The following is a 17,623-nucleotide window of genomic DNA, read 5'->3' as shown; positions in this document are numbered from 1 at the left end:
TGTTGTTATATACCTGGATGACTGAGAAAACAAACTTTGTGTTTTTGAAACCATTAGTGAAAAGGCCAGACTTCAGGGGTATCTGAGGCAGGCTTGAAACACAAGAGTCAGGGTGGCTTCTGGGTAATACCAGATGGCTAGGCCTCAGACTGACGAAGCCTCTTGGATGAGGGGCGAAACGTTTCTTTTTAACAAAAAAAACTAAGTCCAGATGACATGATTCAACCTTTTTTGTTGTACCCTTTTTACTTCATTTGCTGGTTAATTGCAGTTATATTTGTATCTGTAGTATTTGATCTCCCTTATTTACTAAAGAAAATTTGACATGGTAAATGGAAAATGTTAAGTGGACTGTACTTATACAGCACCTTTCTATCTTCTTAAGACACTCAAAACTCTTTACAACAATCTGTGCCTCATTTACCCATTCATACAGCACTCTACTAGATCTATACAAAGAGTAATCAGAGCTTTATCACATTCATACACTGATGGGACACACATCGGAGGCAATGAGGGGTTCAGTGTCTTACCTCGGGACACTTCGGCTTGTGACTGCACGGGGAATCAACCCCCTACTCTCTCGTTGCAGTCAACTGCTCCAACCTCTCAGCCACAGCCGCCCTAGTACTTAAAAATCAAGAGAAGATTGAGAAGAATTAAGTACATTGTGGTTTAAATTTAGTTTTATAAGACATCAATGTGTGGCATGAAGGCTGCACAGAAGTCTGTTGGAGTCAGTCTCCCCCCCATCACAGACATCTACACCTCCAGATGCAGGAAGAGAACCACCTGCATCATGAAGGACCCCACTCACCCAGCATACACACTTTTTGCCCCGCTCCTCTCAGGAAGGAGGTTGAGGAGCATTAAGTGTAGAACCACTAGACTGAGGAACAGCTTCTACCCTGAGGCTGTTAGACTCATGAATCTCTAACCAGAATAATCACTGCGAAAAATCACATCATGTTGCTGCTGATCTGTTTCATGTTGCTGCTGATCTGTTTCATGTTGCTGCTGATCTGTTTCATGTTGATGTGTTCATGCGTGCACATCTGCTCACACAGACTCATGTTCATGTTTGTGCTGCAGTTTGACGTAATGTTTTTATGTTATGAGTGTTTAGTGTATATTTAGTTTTTTTTCCCTAGTTCATGTCTTAGATGTTATTACTGTTTTTCTTTTATATTTTATTGTTGGATGTAACTGGGACCCTGTGTACATAATTTCGCTCCACCACATGTACCACATGAGGTGCGAATGACAATAAAGAATCTCTGACTCTGAATCTGAACTTAGATTTACTGCAAATTTCCTGTGGGATCAATAAAGTTCTCTCTTATCTTATTTGTCTCAGTCATCGAGAAAGTACATTTAAGCAAGTTAGAGTATATAATATTTAATAAGTATTTTTGTGGCTTCACTGTATCACAGTTTTTTTTTACCCGGTTTTTGCATTGTGTGTACTGTACCGGCACATACTGTGCAGGACTGTACATTCATCTCATCATCATCATCTTCATCGCCATCAGTGTTTAAGAGCATATGAAGTGTTTATAAGAGAGTAGGAAAGGTTTGTAGGAGTGTGGGAAGGGTTTATAAAGCCTTAAACCTATATAAGTACATAATAAAACAAGTATAATGCCACTACTTCATGGATTTTCACCTACTGTTAGGGTTTCTGGAACGTAACCCTTATGATAGGTGAGGGATCACTAACATTTTGCCTGATTGTTTTCGTTTAATGAAAGACCTGAGAAAATGAAGGAAGGTTTGAACTTGTGGGACAAAATAAATCGGACAACATGACACAGGAAGAGCATTAATATTTTTATTGCAGTTACTATAGTTCATTCAACCTTTATTTATACAGTACTACAGTATATAGTGCTTATATCATCCTGCCATTTGAACCAGCTGACATAAGAAGCTCCAACAATCTTCTTTGTTTGTTAGCGATGGCCGAATCCTGGTCCATAGTAGAAGAAGTGATGTGTCATGGGGGTTGTCTGGTCATAACCAAGAGGTTAACTGCCTGGACTCAAAGAATGGACTCATCATCAGTGGATCAAGAGACCGAACAGCCCGGGTAAGAACACCTGTACATTTCTTTATTTATAATTTATTACTGTGTAAATGAAGGTTTTGGTTGTAGGAAAATTATTCTAATTGCCTTTCCTTTGAACATTTTGCAGCAAATAATCAAAATATAAAGATAGTACAATCTGTCTGTCAATTATCAGTTTTATTGTTTTATACCATTTTAGTTGGAGGACCAGATTACAGTTTGTTTTTTTGTTTTTGCTGCTAAATAAAACCTGAGAACTGGAAAACATACAGCGGTGCTTGAAAGTTTGTGAAGCCTTTATCATTTTCTATATTTCTGCATAAATATGACCTAAAACAACATCCGAATTTCAAACAAGTCCTAAAAGTAGATCAAGAGAACCCAGTTAAACAAATGAGACAAAAATATTATACTTGTGCATTTATTTATTGAGGAAAATGATCCAGTATTACATATTTGTGAGTGGTAAAAGTATGTGAACCTCTAGGATTAGCAGTTAATTTGAAGGTGAAATTAGAGTCAGGTGTTTTCAATCAATGGATGATGATCAGGTGTGAGTTTCACCCTGTTTGATTTAAAGAACAGGATCTATCAGAGTCTGCTCTTCACAACATGTTTGTGGAAGTGGATCATGGAGGAACAAAGTAGATTTCTGAGGAGCTCAGTAAAAGAATTGTTGATGCTCATCAGGATGGAAAATGTTACAAAACATCTGTAAAGAGTTTGGACTCCACCAATCCACAGTCAGACAGATTGTGTACAATTGGAGGAACGTCAAGACCATTGTTACCTCCCCAGGAGTGGTGGACCAACAAAGATCACTCCAAGAGCAAGGTGTGGAATAGTCTGTGAGGTCACAAAGGACCAGGGTAACTTCTAACAACTGAAGGTCTCTCACATTGACTGATGTTGATGTTCATGAGTCCACCATCAGGAGAACACTGAATAATAGGGTTGAAGGAGGTGCTTTGTAAAGTGCTTTGAGAATCTTGATAAGAAAGTTGCTATATAAGTACAGTCCATTTACCATTCTGCATAAATATGACCTGAAACATCATCAGATTTTCACACAAGTCCTAAAAGTAGATCAAGAGAACCCAGTTAAACAAATGAGACAAAAATATTATACTTGGTCATTTATTTATTGAGGAAAGTGATCCAATATTACATATTTGTAAGTAAAAGTGGTAGAAGTTTGTGAACCTTTGCTTTCAGTACCTGGTGTGACACCCCCCCTCCCCTTTAACCACTCAGCCACAGCTGTCCCACAGAAATATGGAAAATTATAAAGGGTCCACAAACTTTCCAGCACCACTGTAGTGGAACGCTACATTAATGACTTGTCATATCAAATTCTGCCTTTTAATAATTGAGTTGAACTTTCTTTTTTCAGGCTGGAATGATTACACAAAAACTTGTGTGTTAAAAACAAGAATTGGATGTGCAAGTTTGATTTGATTAGACCTTTTTCATTTTTGTTTAAAAAAATGTAAATGAAAGTTGGAATGAAAGTTTAGATTCATTTTAGATTTTCTTTAATCCACATACAGTAGATAGTTGCATAAATATTTCACCTTTGAAAGAAGATGGTTCCAATAAATTAAAAGCCCCAAATTATTAATCATGACTTGAATTAGATGGTATTCAAGCAAATGTGACGTTTTATTTTTTTTTGTTTTTAGATTTGGACCTTGACTTCCAGCACTCCTAGAGCAACAATTGCCATGTTTGACAGAGTGTGGTCTGTTTCCATTAGCCCCACGCTGAAGTAAGGACGTTCTCTGAGTTACTCACCAGCTTTTAGATAAACATGACAGTGACAAATGTGACTGTGATTAGGCCTGTCGCGATAAACAAATCAATCAATCAATCGCATGATAAATGAAGATTATCAACCTCATTTTCATTTATTGGCTTTATCGTTTCATCGCGTCTCTCTCTTTCTACTGAAGACATTGGATGACAAAAGGCTCAACTCCAGTGCTCTTCATTGACCTCTCCCTTTCTCTTTTCACTTTAAAATCCACTTTAATTATCCAAAACCATGTTTTTGAATCATTAAAAGCAGCTAAAGCTGAGAAGCTAAGCTATGAGCTAAGCTAACAGGCCGACCTCGAGGAAAAACCTCCGTCTTGTCAAAGCTCCAAAATTCATGGTTGAAACTCGTGCCTTCGTGTAAAAAGTTGTTTTTCTCTGCAAAAAAAAGCTGAGAACTTGTTTACTGATTTTTTTTAATTAAAAGCTTTGTGTGAAAAATGCTATGCTAAAGAGCTCAAACCACACCGAGCGTCCGCCATTTTGAGAACCAAAAAAAAAAAGGAAGGAGAGACAGCCCATGTCACGTCAAGGGACCTTCCTCCCATTTTTCTTAAAGAGACACACTGCTCACTCCCTCACAATCCATCCTTCAGTTCAACCAGTCTTATACTGCCATCCAGTGGTCAAAAAAGGTACTACATGCAAAACAAATAAACATTTCTTCTTAAATTTGACAATAATTACTAATTATTGTCAAATTTCAAACAATATTATCGTTTATCACAATAATTTCTGAGACAGTCGCCCAGCAAAATTTGTTATCGTGACAGGCCTAACTGATTGATAACTCAAGTCATATTCATGCCTCAGCATCACATTAACATGGAGTTTGCTTCAATAATCTGCACAGCATACCTTCATGTAGACTGATGAACTCCTCACTGTACATAAAGGAATGTGTGGTTCAGACACAGATTCTATCAGTATGATGCAACGTGTTTGTCATGTTTTACATAACACAGTTTAATCATAGAGCAGGCACCTGATCTTTGTCATACCATGTAACACTGTTACCCATATTCTTAGACTTACAACTTTTTTGCATTTTTGGTGTGAAGCAACTTCTACAACATTTATCAATTGGACGTTATATCCAAGAATTTTGTTTTTAGTTGTGATTATCAGAAGCGTTGTCCAAGACCGCGCTGCCAACTGTGACCGTGTAGGTAAAAGTGTGGTGCAGGTTCAGAACCAAAGTGCATTCCTTCAAGGAACGCTAGTTTAATTTTCTTAAACATCCTCTTTATTTCTTTATTTTTGTAAAATTACATTCTTTTGTTTAAAAGTTTGTGCTTTATTTTTTACAATTAATGTCAAAATACATTTTGTTTGAGATTCTATTTATAGCTAGTGTCATTTTTGCGGTAACAACACGTGGCATGGATAGGTGTTACTGTTGTAGAGTTTTATAATGAATATGTGATATCTTTGCCCCATTTAAAAGATGGAGTCCACTTGCTACTAACAGGACATTTTGCTCTGCTTTTAAGTCATGTAGAACTGAGTGAAAAAAGGTTCCCAGCTCAGTGCCATCATTTACAGTAACAGGCAATAAAAGTGAAACATCTACAAAGGCAATGAGGGAAAGGGGACATGAAAGAGCAGACTTTTTGCAGTGGTGGTGTTGAATTCCTTTTGATTTCTCAGCCATGTTTACGCCCAGATGGATGCTGTGTACTGTAACAGTATCCTCCGTTGCAACACCTGCTACTTCAGCACAGAGGCAGGTGGTTGTTCATCTGACTGCAGCGTGGAAACGTCACCCATTCTGGCCTTTCCCATCTACTTTCTTGATCTGTTTAGATACAGGATTAATAATTGCAAAGTGCAGTTGTTCAATTAAAATAGTTAGCGCTTTTAAAGTTCTTTGTGTTAAACATTTATTGCAAAGCAAAACATGTTAAGTGCACTCGGCTAGAGTACCAAAAGAATCAAATAGATCAGTGTGGAATTCTATGTAGCTTCTCTGCCATGTTTTGCTTAATGCAATATATTTCCTTGACACACTGCCAATAGGGCAAGGTCAAGGTTTTTTATACTGTCATTCGCATTGCATGTGGTACATGTGGTGGAACAAAATTGTGTACACAGAGTCCCAGTTACATCCAACAAAGTATAAATTGTAAAAGAAAAACAGTGATAAGATCTAAGATATGAACTAAGAAATACGCTAAACTAAGAATACACTAAGCACTAATAGTGCAAAGCAATACGCCGAACAACAGCAGCACGAACATGAGTCTGTGTGAGCAGATGAGTACGAATGAACACAGCAGCATGAAATAAATCAGCAGCATAAGATCTGCAGCATGGATAGTCAGCAGCACATATCAACAATCAAAGTGTCATTACAGTGATTTTTTTCCCACAGTTATTATCCTGGTTAGAGATTCATGAGTCTAACAGCCTCAGGGTAGAATCTGTTCCTCAGTCTAGTGGTTCTACACTTAATGCTCCTGAACCTCCTGCCCGAGGGGAGTGGGGCAAAAAAAGTGTGTGTGCTAGGTGAGTGGGGTCCTTCATGATGCAGGTGGCCCTCTTCCTGCATCTAGAGGTGTAGATGTCTGTGATGGTGGGGAGGCTGACTCCAACAGACTTTTGTGTAATATCCTGACCTATTAAAGATACATAAGCAGCTAAAGTAGTAACAATACAGTATGATTCAATCACAATAGCCTGCAGGTCATCTTATACTTCTGCCAGGTTGTACTTTTGCATATTTGGTCACCACGTACCTATACTTTGGGCAGGACTTAATTTGAGCTGGATACTGCTGGAACAGGATCTGGGAACTCTCTTATTTTGACAAGGTACGTTCTGGTAACTGTTTGTTTGGATCTGGTAACTCTCAGGCTCACTAATAATAAAGTTATGAACAAATTTGACTGACTTGAATGAATTAAAATAACAGTATATTGGATATGGACATGGGCACCGGTGACCCCCGTGACCCAAAATGGAAGAAGCGGGTAAAAGATAATGGATGGATGTAATCTGTAATCTGAAAACAATTACCTAAACACAAATTTTAAACACAACAGCCGCTTACGAGCGTCATAATATCACATCAGAGCTGCACCTTCAAGTAACATTGTCCTTCTACTCATAAAAAAAAATCTCTGCCCCGAAAAGTACAGTCATGGGCAATTTAATTAAAAACATAATATAATTAAACAGCACAATTAAATTGTAAATCAGTTTTACAGTTTAAGTGAGTCGTTAATAAAATTTTGATTATTTATTAGAGAGAAATGTTTGATGGGTAACCACATACGTTGCGTACATCACGTATCAAAACAGTGGCGCCATTTTGTCAAAATAAGTGAACAAAATTTTGAAAAGACGGTCCAATTTACTTTCTTAAAAAAAAACCTCATTGTACAACTAAACAACCGAGAATTGAAGCACATGAAGGCAGTGTTTAAAAACCCATTAAAATACACCAGAATGCAGGAAATAGCATCTGATTTATTCAGAATTTTCTGGGAGAGGACCCCCAGACAACCCCTGATTTTTGCATTCTGATATTATTTGCTTAACAAATTAAACATTGCTTAATGTTTAAATTATTGTAAAAAGAAAATGTCTGCCACATTTCTTCATGTTCCCCTCCACCCACTTCAAGTTCAAATCAGCCTACTTCGTACCTGCCTTGGCAGCTGTCTCAGTATGGTTTATTCCACTGGAGTACTGTTTTAAATTTAAGATTAGCTTATTTGTAAAAGTTCATTATAATTATTTACATTTTTATTGTTGTCAGTGTCATCTTGGTTTGGCCTGGTCATTCAGGTCTCTCTTGTAAATGAGTCCTCATGGCTCAGTGGGACTAACCTGTTTAAATAAAGGTTGAATGAAAGAATTCTAGATTTTATCCCCAAATCTAAAGACAGAAGAAAATTAAAAATGTGTGCATTGAGCTCCTAAAATAATTTAGTTTATTGTGTTTGCCTACAAATACAACCAAACAAGGTTCAAAGTTCTCTGTAATTCATACAAGCGGCATCCACTTCATTGCATACTGTACGCTATATCTAGAGTCTGTGCTTGGCATGTCTACTTTTCTCAACATGGCTAAACAATTATACACTCCAACATAGATAATTTAATATACCGGAGTGCACTTTTGAAAATGTCAGGCTTTGGTGCCAGCTGATGTGAAACAGATTGTATCACACTTTATTGTTGTTAAATCTGCATATGCATAAGCAAACACTTACTGTAAGCTGCTCTGCCATTGATCAGTGCTACTCCACTCTGCTCTCATCTCATCGGTTCTTCTGAGGTGTAGGTGATTTGCCACTGTGACTTGTTTCCCTGCTCTGTGGGCAGGATCATCAATGTTATAAGTCCGGGTGTAGCCATGCTGCACCATCATCTTTGATATTTCTGTAAATGTGTTCATTTCTTGTGGCTACATCCATCAACATGAAAGGAAATGGAGGTTCAGATGAAGTTTGTAGTTTTGCTGGGCAGGTCATTCAGCGGCGTAGCTCTGCTGGCCAATCAACGACTGCTGCTTACGTCAGAAATAAAACCTCGGAGCAGTTTTCTTGGAACCATGAACAAGGTGGTTCCATAAACCGGGCTGAGTGGGGGTGTGTACTAGGGGTTGAACGACTACATAATTTTTAAACTCAACATTAACATAATAAAACTCGAGTAGAACTCGAGTACTTGATGACATAGGATCTAAAGATACAAAAATAAATAAATAAATAAATCTGCAAAAAAGTTCTTTATTTATTAAAAAAAAAGACCAACAAAAAACTTTGGGAGCATATATTATGCTCCTACCATTTATCATACTGCAAATAAGTCACAGGAAAAACTAAACTATTAGTTTTTATTATTAAGCTGCAAAAGTGAAAGAAACGTGCAGCACGTCAAAAACAAAACTAAAAACAGTGGGGGGGGGTCGACCACCCTGCACCACCGCCAGCTGTGGTGCGCATTAAGTTTAGTTTTATAGATTAATATGTTTATAGATTTTTTTATAGGTTTAGAGATTAATATTTTTTGCTTTTTGTTTGTGAAACAAGGTCAGAGGAAGCTGGTTCTGGTTCGGTTGATTGGATCCGGTGTTACACCATATTCTGTGACCTGCAACAGTGCATGCAACACCGCCCCCTACGGTCACAATATACAGTGGTCACAAAATATGGTGTAACACCGGTTTGCAAACGCGCTCCAGTCAGGAAGTTTATTCGTTTTCTGTTTCCTTACGGTAGTTGAACCAGAAGATTCATCTTTAGTGAAATATTTCCAGACTATTTATGCATTTCTACCTGTTTGTCAAGACTGGGCCTGCTCCGCTCCATCTGTCTGCTTGGAGGAATCCATTTTGTAACCCGTGCCCAGTGCGGATCACGTGACACGTAACACAATGACGTAACAGCGGCGTAATGACATCACCACGAATACTCGACGTGAAATTAAAAACCTGGATAGGTGTCCTAGGAATTGATGTGTAGATTACTCGAGTAGTCTGTTAAAGCCCTAGTGGGTACTGGCAGTGTTCAGGCCGGTAACTGGTGCTGTGTGGGGCGGATCCGATGAGAGTTGAGACAGTGGCAAAGCGCCATAAGTATGAGGTAGAGATACTACTTGGAGGAAGTATGAGTTCATCAGCACACATCAAGTACAGTTCTATTAAGTCGAATTTTTGATTCAGTAGAATGTGATTCGGAGAATTACAACAAGGCATATACAAACCGGATTCCAAAAAAGTTGGGACACTAAACCAATTGTGAATAAAAACTGAATGCAATGATGTGGAGGTGCCAACATCTAATATTTTATTCAGAATAGAACACAAATCACAGATCAAAAGTTTAAACTGAGAGAATGTATCATTTTAAGGGAAAAATCTGTTGTTTCCAAATTTTATGGCGTCAACAAATCCCAAAAAAGATGGGACAAGTCCATTTTTACCACTGTGTGGCATCCCCCCCTTCTTACAACATTCAACAGACATCTGGGGACAGAGGAGACCAGTTTCTCAAGTTTAGAAATAGGAATGCTCTCCCATTCATGTCTAAATACAGGCCTCTAACTGTTCAATCGTCTTGGGACTTCTTTGTCGCACCTTCCTCTTTATGATGCGCCAAATGTTCTCTATAGGTGAAAGATCTGGACTGCAGGCTGGCCATTTCAGTACCCAGATCCTTCTCCTATGTAGCCATGATGTTGTGATTGCTGCAGACTGTGGTCTGGCATTATCGTGTTGAAAAATGCAGGGTCTTCCCTGAAAGAGATGACGTCTAGATGGGAGCATATGTTGTTCTAGAACCGGAACATAATTCTCTGCATTAATGGTGCCTTTCCAGACATGCAAGCAGCCCATGCCACAAGCGCTCATGCAACCCCATACCATCAGTGATGCAGGCTTCTGAACGGAGCGTTGATAACAACTTGGGCTATCCTTGTCCTCTCTGGTCCGGATGACATGGCGTCCCAGTGTTCCATAAAGAACTTCAAATCGTGACTCATCTGACCACAGATCAGTCTTCCATTTTGCCACACTCCATTTTAAATGACCCCTGGCCCAGTGCAAACGTCTGAGCTTGTGGAGCTTGCTTAGAAATGGCTTCCTCTTTGCACTGTAGAGTTTCAGCTGGCAACGGCGGATAGCACGGTGGATTGTGTTCACTGACAATGCTTTCTGGAAGTATTCCTGAGCCCATTCTGTTATTTCCTTGACAGTGGCATTCCTGTTTGAGGTGCAGTGACGTTTAAGGGCCCGGAGATCACGAGCATCCAGTAGAGTTTTACGGTCTTGACCCTTATGCACAGCAATTGTTCCAGATTCTCTGAATCTTTTGATGCTGTTATGCACGGTTGATGATGATAACTTTAAGAGTCTTTGCTATTTCATGCTGGGTAACACCATTCTGGTATTGCTGCACTATCTTTCTGCGCAACAATGGTGGAATTGGTGATCCTCTTACCATCTTGGCTTCTGAGAGACACTGACACTTTGAGAAGCTCTTTTTATACCCAATCATGTTGTCAATTGACCTAATTAGTGTTAACTGGTCTTCCAGCTGTTTGTTATATGCTCAATTTCCTTTTTCCAGCCACTTATTGCTACTTGCCCAACTTTTTTGGGATTTGTTGACACTGTGAAATTTTGAATCAACATATTTTTCCTTTAAAATGTTACATTTACTCAGATTAAACTTTTGATCTGTCATCTATGTTATATTACGAATAAAATATTGACATTTGCCATCTCCACATCATTGCATTCAATTTTTATTCATGGTTCTCTCAATTCTCAATGGTTCTCTCATTAAACAGTAGGAGTCACTACTGAAAACAACAAAATAATATCTACACTGCAGAAATAAAAAGTCTAAAGCCGTAAAAAGAAGAAGATAAAAATATTATTCTAAATTCCATCTCGAACTGCATTTATTCACATCTGGTCTACTAGTTCACTTGAGTCCTGTAGTGACTGGTCATTTAATAGGGTCATTCCATACAACTCACACAGACCTGTACAAATGCAGGTACCTATTTATTGGCAACCTATGAACAAGTTCCAATATTGTTTACTTTTTAGGTTTATTAAAAAAAATTATGTAAAAAATTGCACTGTAGCACATTCTTAAAAGTGTTTTAGCTATGGATGGTTAGCTACAAATTGTTGAGGTTTTCTAATCATCTTAAATGTTTTGGGTTACCATCAGTGGTGCATGGATTCATGGGAAAAGTCAGGGTTAAAAGGTGCTTTAAGGATGTCTTTGTTAGTGTTTACTTTTTATAGTTGAATATGCGCCGTCACGTTGGGCAGTTCCATTTTTTAAAACCTCAAATCAAGACAAAAAGCGAGTTTGCATGCTAGTACTAGATATTATTTTAGTGTGCGGTATTATTGTATTTAATGCTGACATAAAATAAAAGTTTAATAATTTATTTTAGGATGTGTTTTTGCAGTTCTATAGGTGTGTTATGTTTTCACTTCTAATTTTGACATATCAAAAATGTATACAGTAGTCCCTCGGTTCGTTTATCGCGGTTTTTCAAAGTAACATTGGACATGACACACAATTAGCTGATTGATGGATGAGCCACACGATCGGCATGAAATCTTTATTTAAAATAAATTATTTTAAATTATTTAACACCTGTTGCACATTTGTGCAGCCCAGCGCAGCAGAAAAGGTGTCCCCCTGCAGCTTTGTGCAGCCTATACCGCTGCAGGATAAACTTTCTGCTGCAGTTAAACTGCTGATCAAATGTTCAGCATGCAGAGCGGAGAAGTGGGCGTGGTCAAGAGCGCTTGCGAGAAGGTGTTCTCTGCAGACCAAAGGTGGGCGTTTCTGGAAAATAGGCGTTTATGGGGACAAACACTGATTGGCTAGCTGTATTTGCTGCTCTTTAGGTAAGTTACATCAGCTCTTTATTAAAACTGAAGGTTTCTAAGAAACAGTGTTATATCTACTGTCAAACACAAGAAGACTCTCTTGTATTCTTGGTTGTAGGCTGCACCTGACACAGGTTGCCTTGAGTGTGGTCTGGGTACAATGAAACATGAAGAATCTGAAGCAAAACCTGCTCCTATTTTCAAAAAGCCTGGTCTCAATTAAAGATCATGAATCCTGTAATGAGATAATGACTCATAACAAAAGCTAAAAACAACATTTGCTCTTTAGAAGTTCTTCTATAAGATCTGATCTATGAAAGGAGCTGAAACATGGATTAGGACTGACCCTTAAAATGTGAGACAGCTGAGGAAGTTAACCAGTAAACAGAAATATCTGCTCCAGTTGCAGAAATCTTACAGAAACTGACAATCACTCGTCTACAGTGACTGATTTAAAAGTTGAACAAGAAAATGTGAAGTGAAAGGAAACCTCCTTTGTCCCAAGGCCAGTTTAAATATTATTATTTTGGTTACTTTATTTTTCTTTCTTTATGAATTAATTGTGACTATTTTCACATTTTTCAACAACCAAAATGGATTTTGTTTTTTAATATAATGGCTAGGTATTAAACAAACATTTAGCCCTCCCCAATACCCATTGCTCTTATTTTGAAATGTAACCGAAAGTTCTGAGTTAAGTGAGGCGGAAAAAGAAGTTATGGAAATGCCGCTAATGTCGAACTGGTTAACACCATAGACATAATATGTCTGTGATTAACACAAACACCTTGTTTTTTTTTTGTTCAGCCTTTTTTTTTGGTCCAATCAGATGTGGCCCTCTGGACACGCCCATTTTTTATTGTCCAATAAGATGTGGCCCCCCGGATACGCCTTCCGAATTTGTCTGCAAGGATACCTACTTGGCGCTTGCAGGTGGCTGAGAGTAGCGGAGGCAGGGAGCTGAAATCATGATATTTTGTGCTGTTAGAGTTTAGAAACGTTATTTAGAATATTGCACGAGTGTGGGAAGGGTTTAAACGCCTAAATATATATATAAATAATAAAATAAACAACTATTTACTACTTGTACTACTATTCCTACCTCGCGGTTTTTTACTTATCGCGGGTCTTCAGGGTACAGATCCCCTGCGATAAATGAAGGACTACTGTATTACTTTATTTTATTTTAAATTTGTCTTTGTTTTATCAGTAATTATCATCCATCCATCATCTTTACCTGCTTCTTCCTTTTTTGGATCGTGGTGATCACTGGTGTTCATGTCTAGCTATCACTGTGCAAGAGGCGGGGGACACCCTGACCCTTTTTACTTATGATCTCAAGAAACTTGGTCTCATTCCTTACTATTTCTTTTTATTCCCTGGCTCTAAGTTACAGTAATTGTGCTGAATTTTAACCTAAAATTCAAACTTTTCCACCTTAATATATCAAAACAAATGCATGAGGGCCGATCTGGCCAGCTCAGGCCTCAAAGAGTCTCAGATCAGAGATCAACAGGGAGATTACCCACATCATTAGTTTTTCTTTTGAAGGCTAAAAAAGCAGACTGTGCCTCAGCCCAATGCCTCCTCATAATGGAAACCTTCTCCCTACCTGTCATTGACCAGCGGTGTGGTTAATTAAAAGTCTTTTGGAAACCAGGTGTCAACTCAGTGATGGACCTATTAAACCCACTTCTGCCACACAAACCAAGTTACTTGTTCTTTAAAGCAGATTAAATGATAATGGACTTTTTTCACTGCAGATATTTTCTTTTTCATCTAACTAGTTGTTCCTCCTGTAACAAAGCTTTTAAGTGGTTGAACCATATTCATTAAAACTTTTATGTAAACTCTGTATAGCTTTAGGACAGCAAGAGTAGACATGGCTAGAAAAGGGGTAAATGTCCGTAACTTTATCTGATGGTAATTTCACCTTTTTGGTGGTCGTTGTTCTTCAATACATTTAAAATGATTGCATGTGAACTTAATTGTGTAATTGTGTGTTCATGTACATTAAAAATGATTTGGTTTTAATCTTTGCATTGAGGCATCACAAATTCAGTGTGTTCTAAAAATAATCTGGTCTTTACTAGGTTTGTGCTTCATATTACATAATTAATTAGCAAACAGCATGTGGAAAATCAATCTGATAAGGTAAAGACCAAACACCCCATGTGCCACACACAATAACCTCGTCCCACATCTTTTTCCATCTCTACTGTCGCTTCTGGGATTATCTCAAGGTGAGATGAGAATAAATGTAGATGCATTGAAATGCCAAGGTTAGACCTAGAAAACCACTGCTAACAATGTTATCTTTGGCAGTGGAAAATAAATTGAACCCATCAGTGGGTATAGACATTGTTGACTTATTGATGTGTCGTTTAGATACATGTTGCTCCCACCTAAAAAGTTCAGATTAAAGAGTGCACAAAGTGGACATTTATACCGAGAAATAGACAAATGACATTTGTGTTGTTTTTTTTTTTTTACATTTACAAATAATGTTTTTTTTTATGTTTTAATTTGAGATAAAATAGTCTGTGGTGTAAACTGACATTGATTTCTGGCATGACAATATCATTACAGTAGTCCCTCGCTACTTTGCGGTTCGTTTTTCATGGACTTGCTCTATCACAGTTTTCAAAATCAGATTGGACATGACACACACTTGGCTGATTGATGGATGAGCCGCACGATCGGCATGGAATTTTTATTTAAAATAAATAATTTTAAATTATTTAGCACCCGCTGCACCTTTCTGCAGCCCACACTGCAGGATAAGCTTCCTGCTGCAGCTGATCAGCTGATCTCTGTGCAGAGTGGAGAAGTGAGCGTGGCCAAGAGCGCTTGCAGGTGGCTGAGAGCAGCGGAGACAGGGAGCTGAAATCATTCTCTTTTAGAGCTTTTAGAGTTTAGAAACGTTGTTTGGAATATTGCAAGAGTGTGGGAAGGGTTTACTACTTGTACTACTATCCCTACTTTGCAGTTTTTCACTTATCGTGGCGCTTCAGGGTACAGATCTCCCGTGTTAAACGAGGGACTACTGGATTACCATTTTTCTAACGTACATTAGGTTAAACAAATATGTTCAGTGCCATATTAGATGTATACTGTACATTGTATGCTGATATTAAGTATTTTGGCATATATAGTGTGAAATACAATAAAGCCTGAAATAACTGCAGTAAAAAAATAATCGTATAAACAATACCAAAATTAGAAGTCCTTGTTTAGTTTTGATTTATAATGGTATAAATAATATTCTGGGCATCTGCAGGTTTTGGAAGTTTACTCCCTTAGAATAAAACAATTCATATATGCCACCGTAGATCAGTGGTTAATGCTGATGTGTTGTAATCCTGTGGCTGCAATTTTAAACCCAGGTCATGTCAGGGAGTGCATCGCAGTTTAAATGCATTGCCAAGTCCTTTGTGCAAGTCCACTCGCTCTGACAACCCCTGCAGAAAAGGAATAAGGTACTCCAGTATATGTATTTGCAACATGTACCTAAAAAAGAGGAAAGCAAACATTTGGAGGACACATTGTTATGACAACTTTAACGTCAACACTTTCTCACAAGCTTTCTCTGACTCATTTACATTAACTTAAGATCAGCATGTGCATTTACAGTTTGACAATTGTCTGTACGTACTGCAATATTTCAAACCACACATGATAGTTTGTTTACTAGTGGTGTAATATACGCTAAAATCACATGTCAGTTTGGTTCAGTTTCAAGAAGGGCTCGGTTCGGTTAATTTTTGGTACAAAAAAGGCCAAAATAAAGACTTGCAAAATGTTTATTTTGAAAGTATGCCGAGTAAACAAGTTCAGTCATTACAGACTTCTTAGCTGGAGGTGATCTGGTGGATGAAGAAGACTCAGCTTCATCTCGTTGACATCCTCAGACCGCAAATAACACAAAGAGATTAAAAAATTGAGTTAATAAAATTATAATTTTAAATTAAAAAGTTAGTTAGATCATAATAATACAATAACAATACATCTTCTTGCACGGTCATCATTTCTGCTGAATATTCTCTCTCGCTCATCATCATCATCAGGGCAGGACTTTAATCTGGTCCAGGGCTTGTTGACAATATCAGTTTTAGCTTTTTTCATAAAATGCTGCTACAATTTTTTGGCTGAAGTGTTGACATGATGGGATGTCATAGCGGGGCTCAAGAACTTTAAAGCCGACGCATCAACAACATTCGGACGCAGATCCAGAGCTTTAAAAACTCCTACAGCTTGTGTTATTGCTCTGGACCGATCTGAATGACCTGATAAAGGTTGTTTAAATGCTGCTGTTATTGGTCTTTGCAACAAGCTGCTAGAAGAGACATTCATGTTCGGATGATGTCGTTTCAAGTTCGTTAACAAGTTAAACGTGTTGCTGCTGCAGATTCACTCTCTGTGAAACAACGTCGACACACAGCTTTGGATTTGTTCACTTGTCTTTTAACAAGAAAGCCATAATGTTCCCAAACAGGAGACCACAACGAGATGCTAGGCTGCTAATGCTACGTGTGCTGCAAGATAATAGCGCCGTGCTGAAACACGCTTAGGAACTTTAGTTCCGCGGCACATGATTTCTCGTTAATAAAATTTAATGAGTGATAAAATAACCGAAACGGTACGCACGTGGACTGAACCGAACATGTTGTACCGAAACTGTTCAATACACCCACGTGTACCGTTACACCCCTAGTGTTTACAGTGATGTTCTTAGTGTCAGTGGTCTCAACTGCCTTTACATCATTATCAAGTTCCTTCTGAGTAGTTGTGGGTAAAAAACACTTGTGATCATCCTCACCCCACAAAACAAGATCTTGCATGGAGCTCCAGACTGAAGGTGATGGCTGGACTTTTTAAAGATGTCTTTCATTTCTGACACGTCTCACCACCTCTTGTCATCTTCTCACCTTTTGTTCATTGTGTTGTTCATTTAAGCCTTGTGCATACTCACTGTCTTGTCCTTGCACATTAACTTGTACATCACTGGGTAGCTGTTGGTCCTGCCCATGGTAGTAAAAAGGCTGGAATAGAAGAAATTGATTGGGGTTGGTTGGTTGATCAGTTGATTGGATTTAATTAATTAATCAATCGTATCTGTGATCCACATAAGCATAAACCCATATTGACTTATGACTGCGTTAAAGAGAACTAAAGACTTGTTTCTCTCAGTGACATGCAAATAATTTTATAACTTTTTATTATCTGTTTTAAATTTTGGGGTAGGGTGTTGATTTTTAGTCTCTTTAATAAAATAAACTGACACAATTAGAGACTTAAAAATCTTGGGGGGAAAAAAAAAATAAAATATATATATATATATATATATATATATATATATATATATATAT

General features: G+C 38.0%; 2 protein-coding genes across 2 annotated transcripts in view; one reads left to right on the top strand and one right to left on the bottom strand.

The window, feature by feature from the left end:
• The window catches only part of LOC119413748, an 880,117-nt gene that overhangs the window by 415,053 nt on the left and 447,441 nt on the right, over nucleotides 1-17,623 (bottom strand). The gene's annotated exons all lie outside the window — the stretch shown is intronic.
• fbxw4 (F-box and WD repeat domain containing 4) overlaps nucleotides 1-17,623 on the top strand; it is a 137,266-nt gene that overhangs the window by 27,434 nt on the left and 92,209 nt on the right. The window contains exons 4-5 of the mRNA XM_037680840.1: nucleotides 1,957-2,089; nucleotides 3,751-3,836. Coding sequence (XP_037536768.1) covers nucleotides 1,957-2,089; nucleotides 3,751-3,836 — 219 coding nt within the window. The remainder of the gene's footprint in view (nucleotides 1-1,956; nucleotides 2,090-3,750; nucleotides 3,837-17,623) is intronic.

This window comes from Nematolebias whitei, chromosome 1 (assembly GCF_014905685.2).
Source record: "Nematolebias whitei isolate Nwh7 chromosome 1, NemWhi1, whole genome shotgun sequence".
Classification (NCBI taxonomy): Eukaryota; Metazoa; Chordata; class Actinopteri; order Cyprinodontiformes; family Rivulidae; genus Nematolebias; species Nematolebias whitei.
The sequence above is the reverse complement of the archived record's forward strand: the minus strand, read 5'-3'. Positions and strand labels throughout refer to the sequence as shown.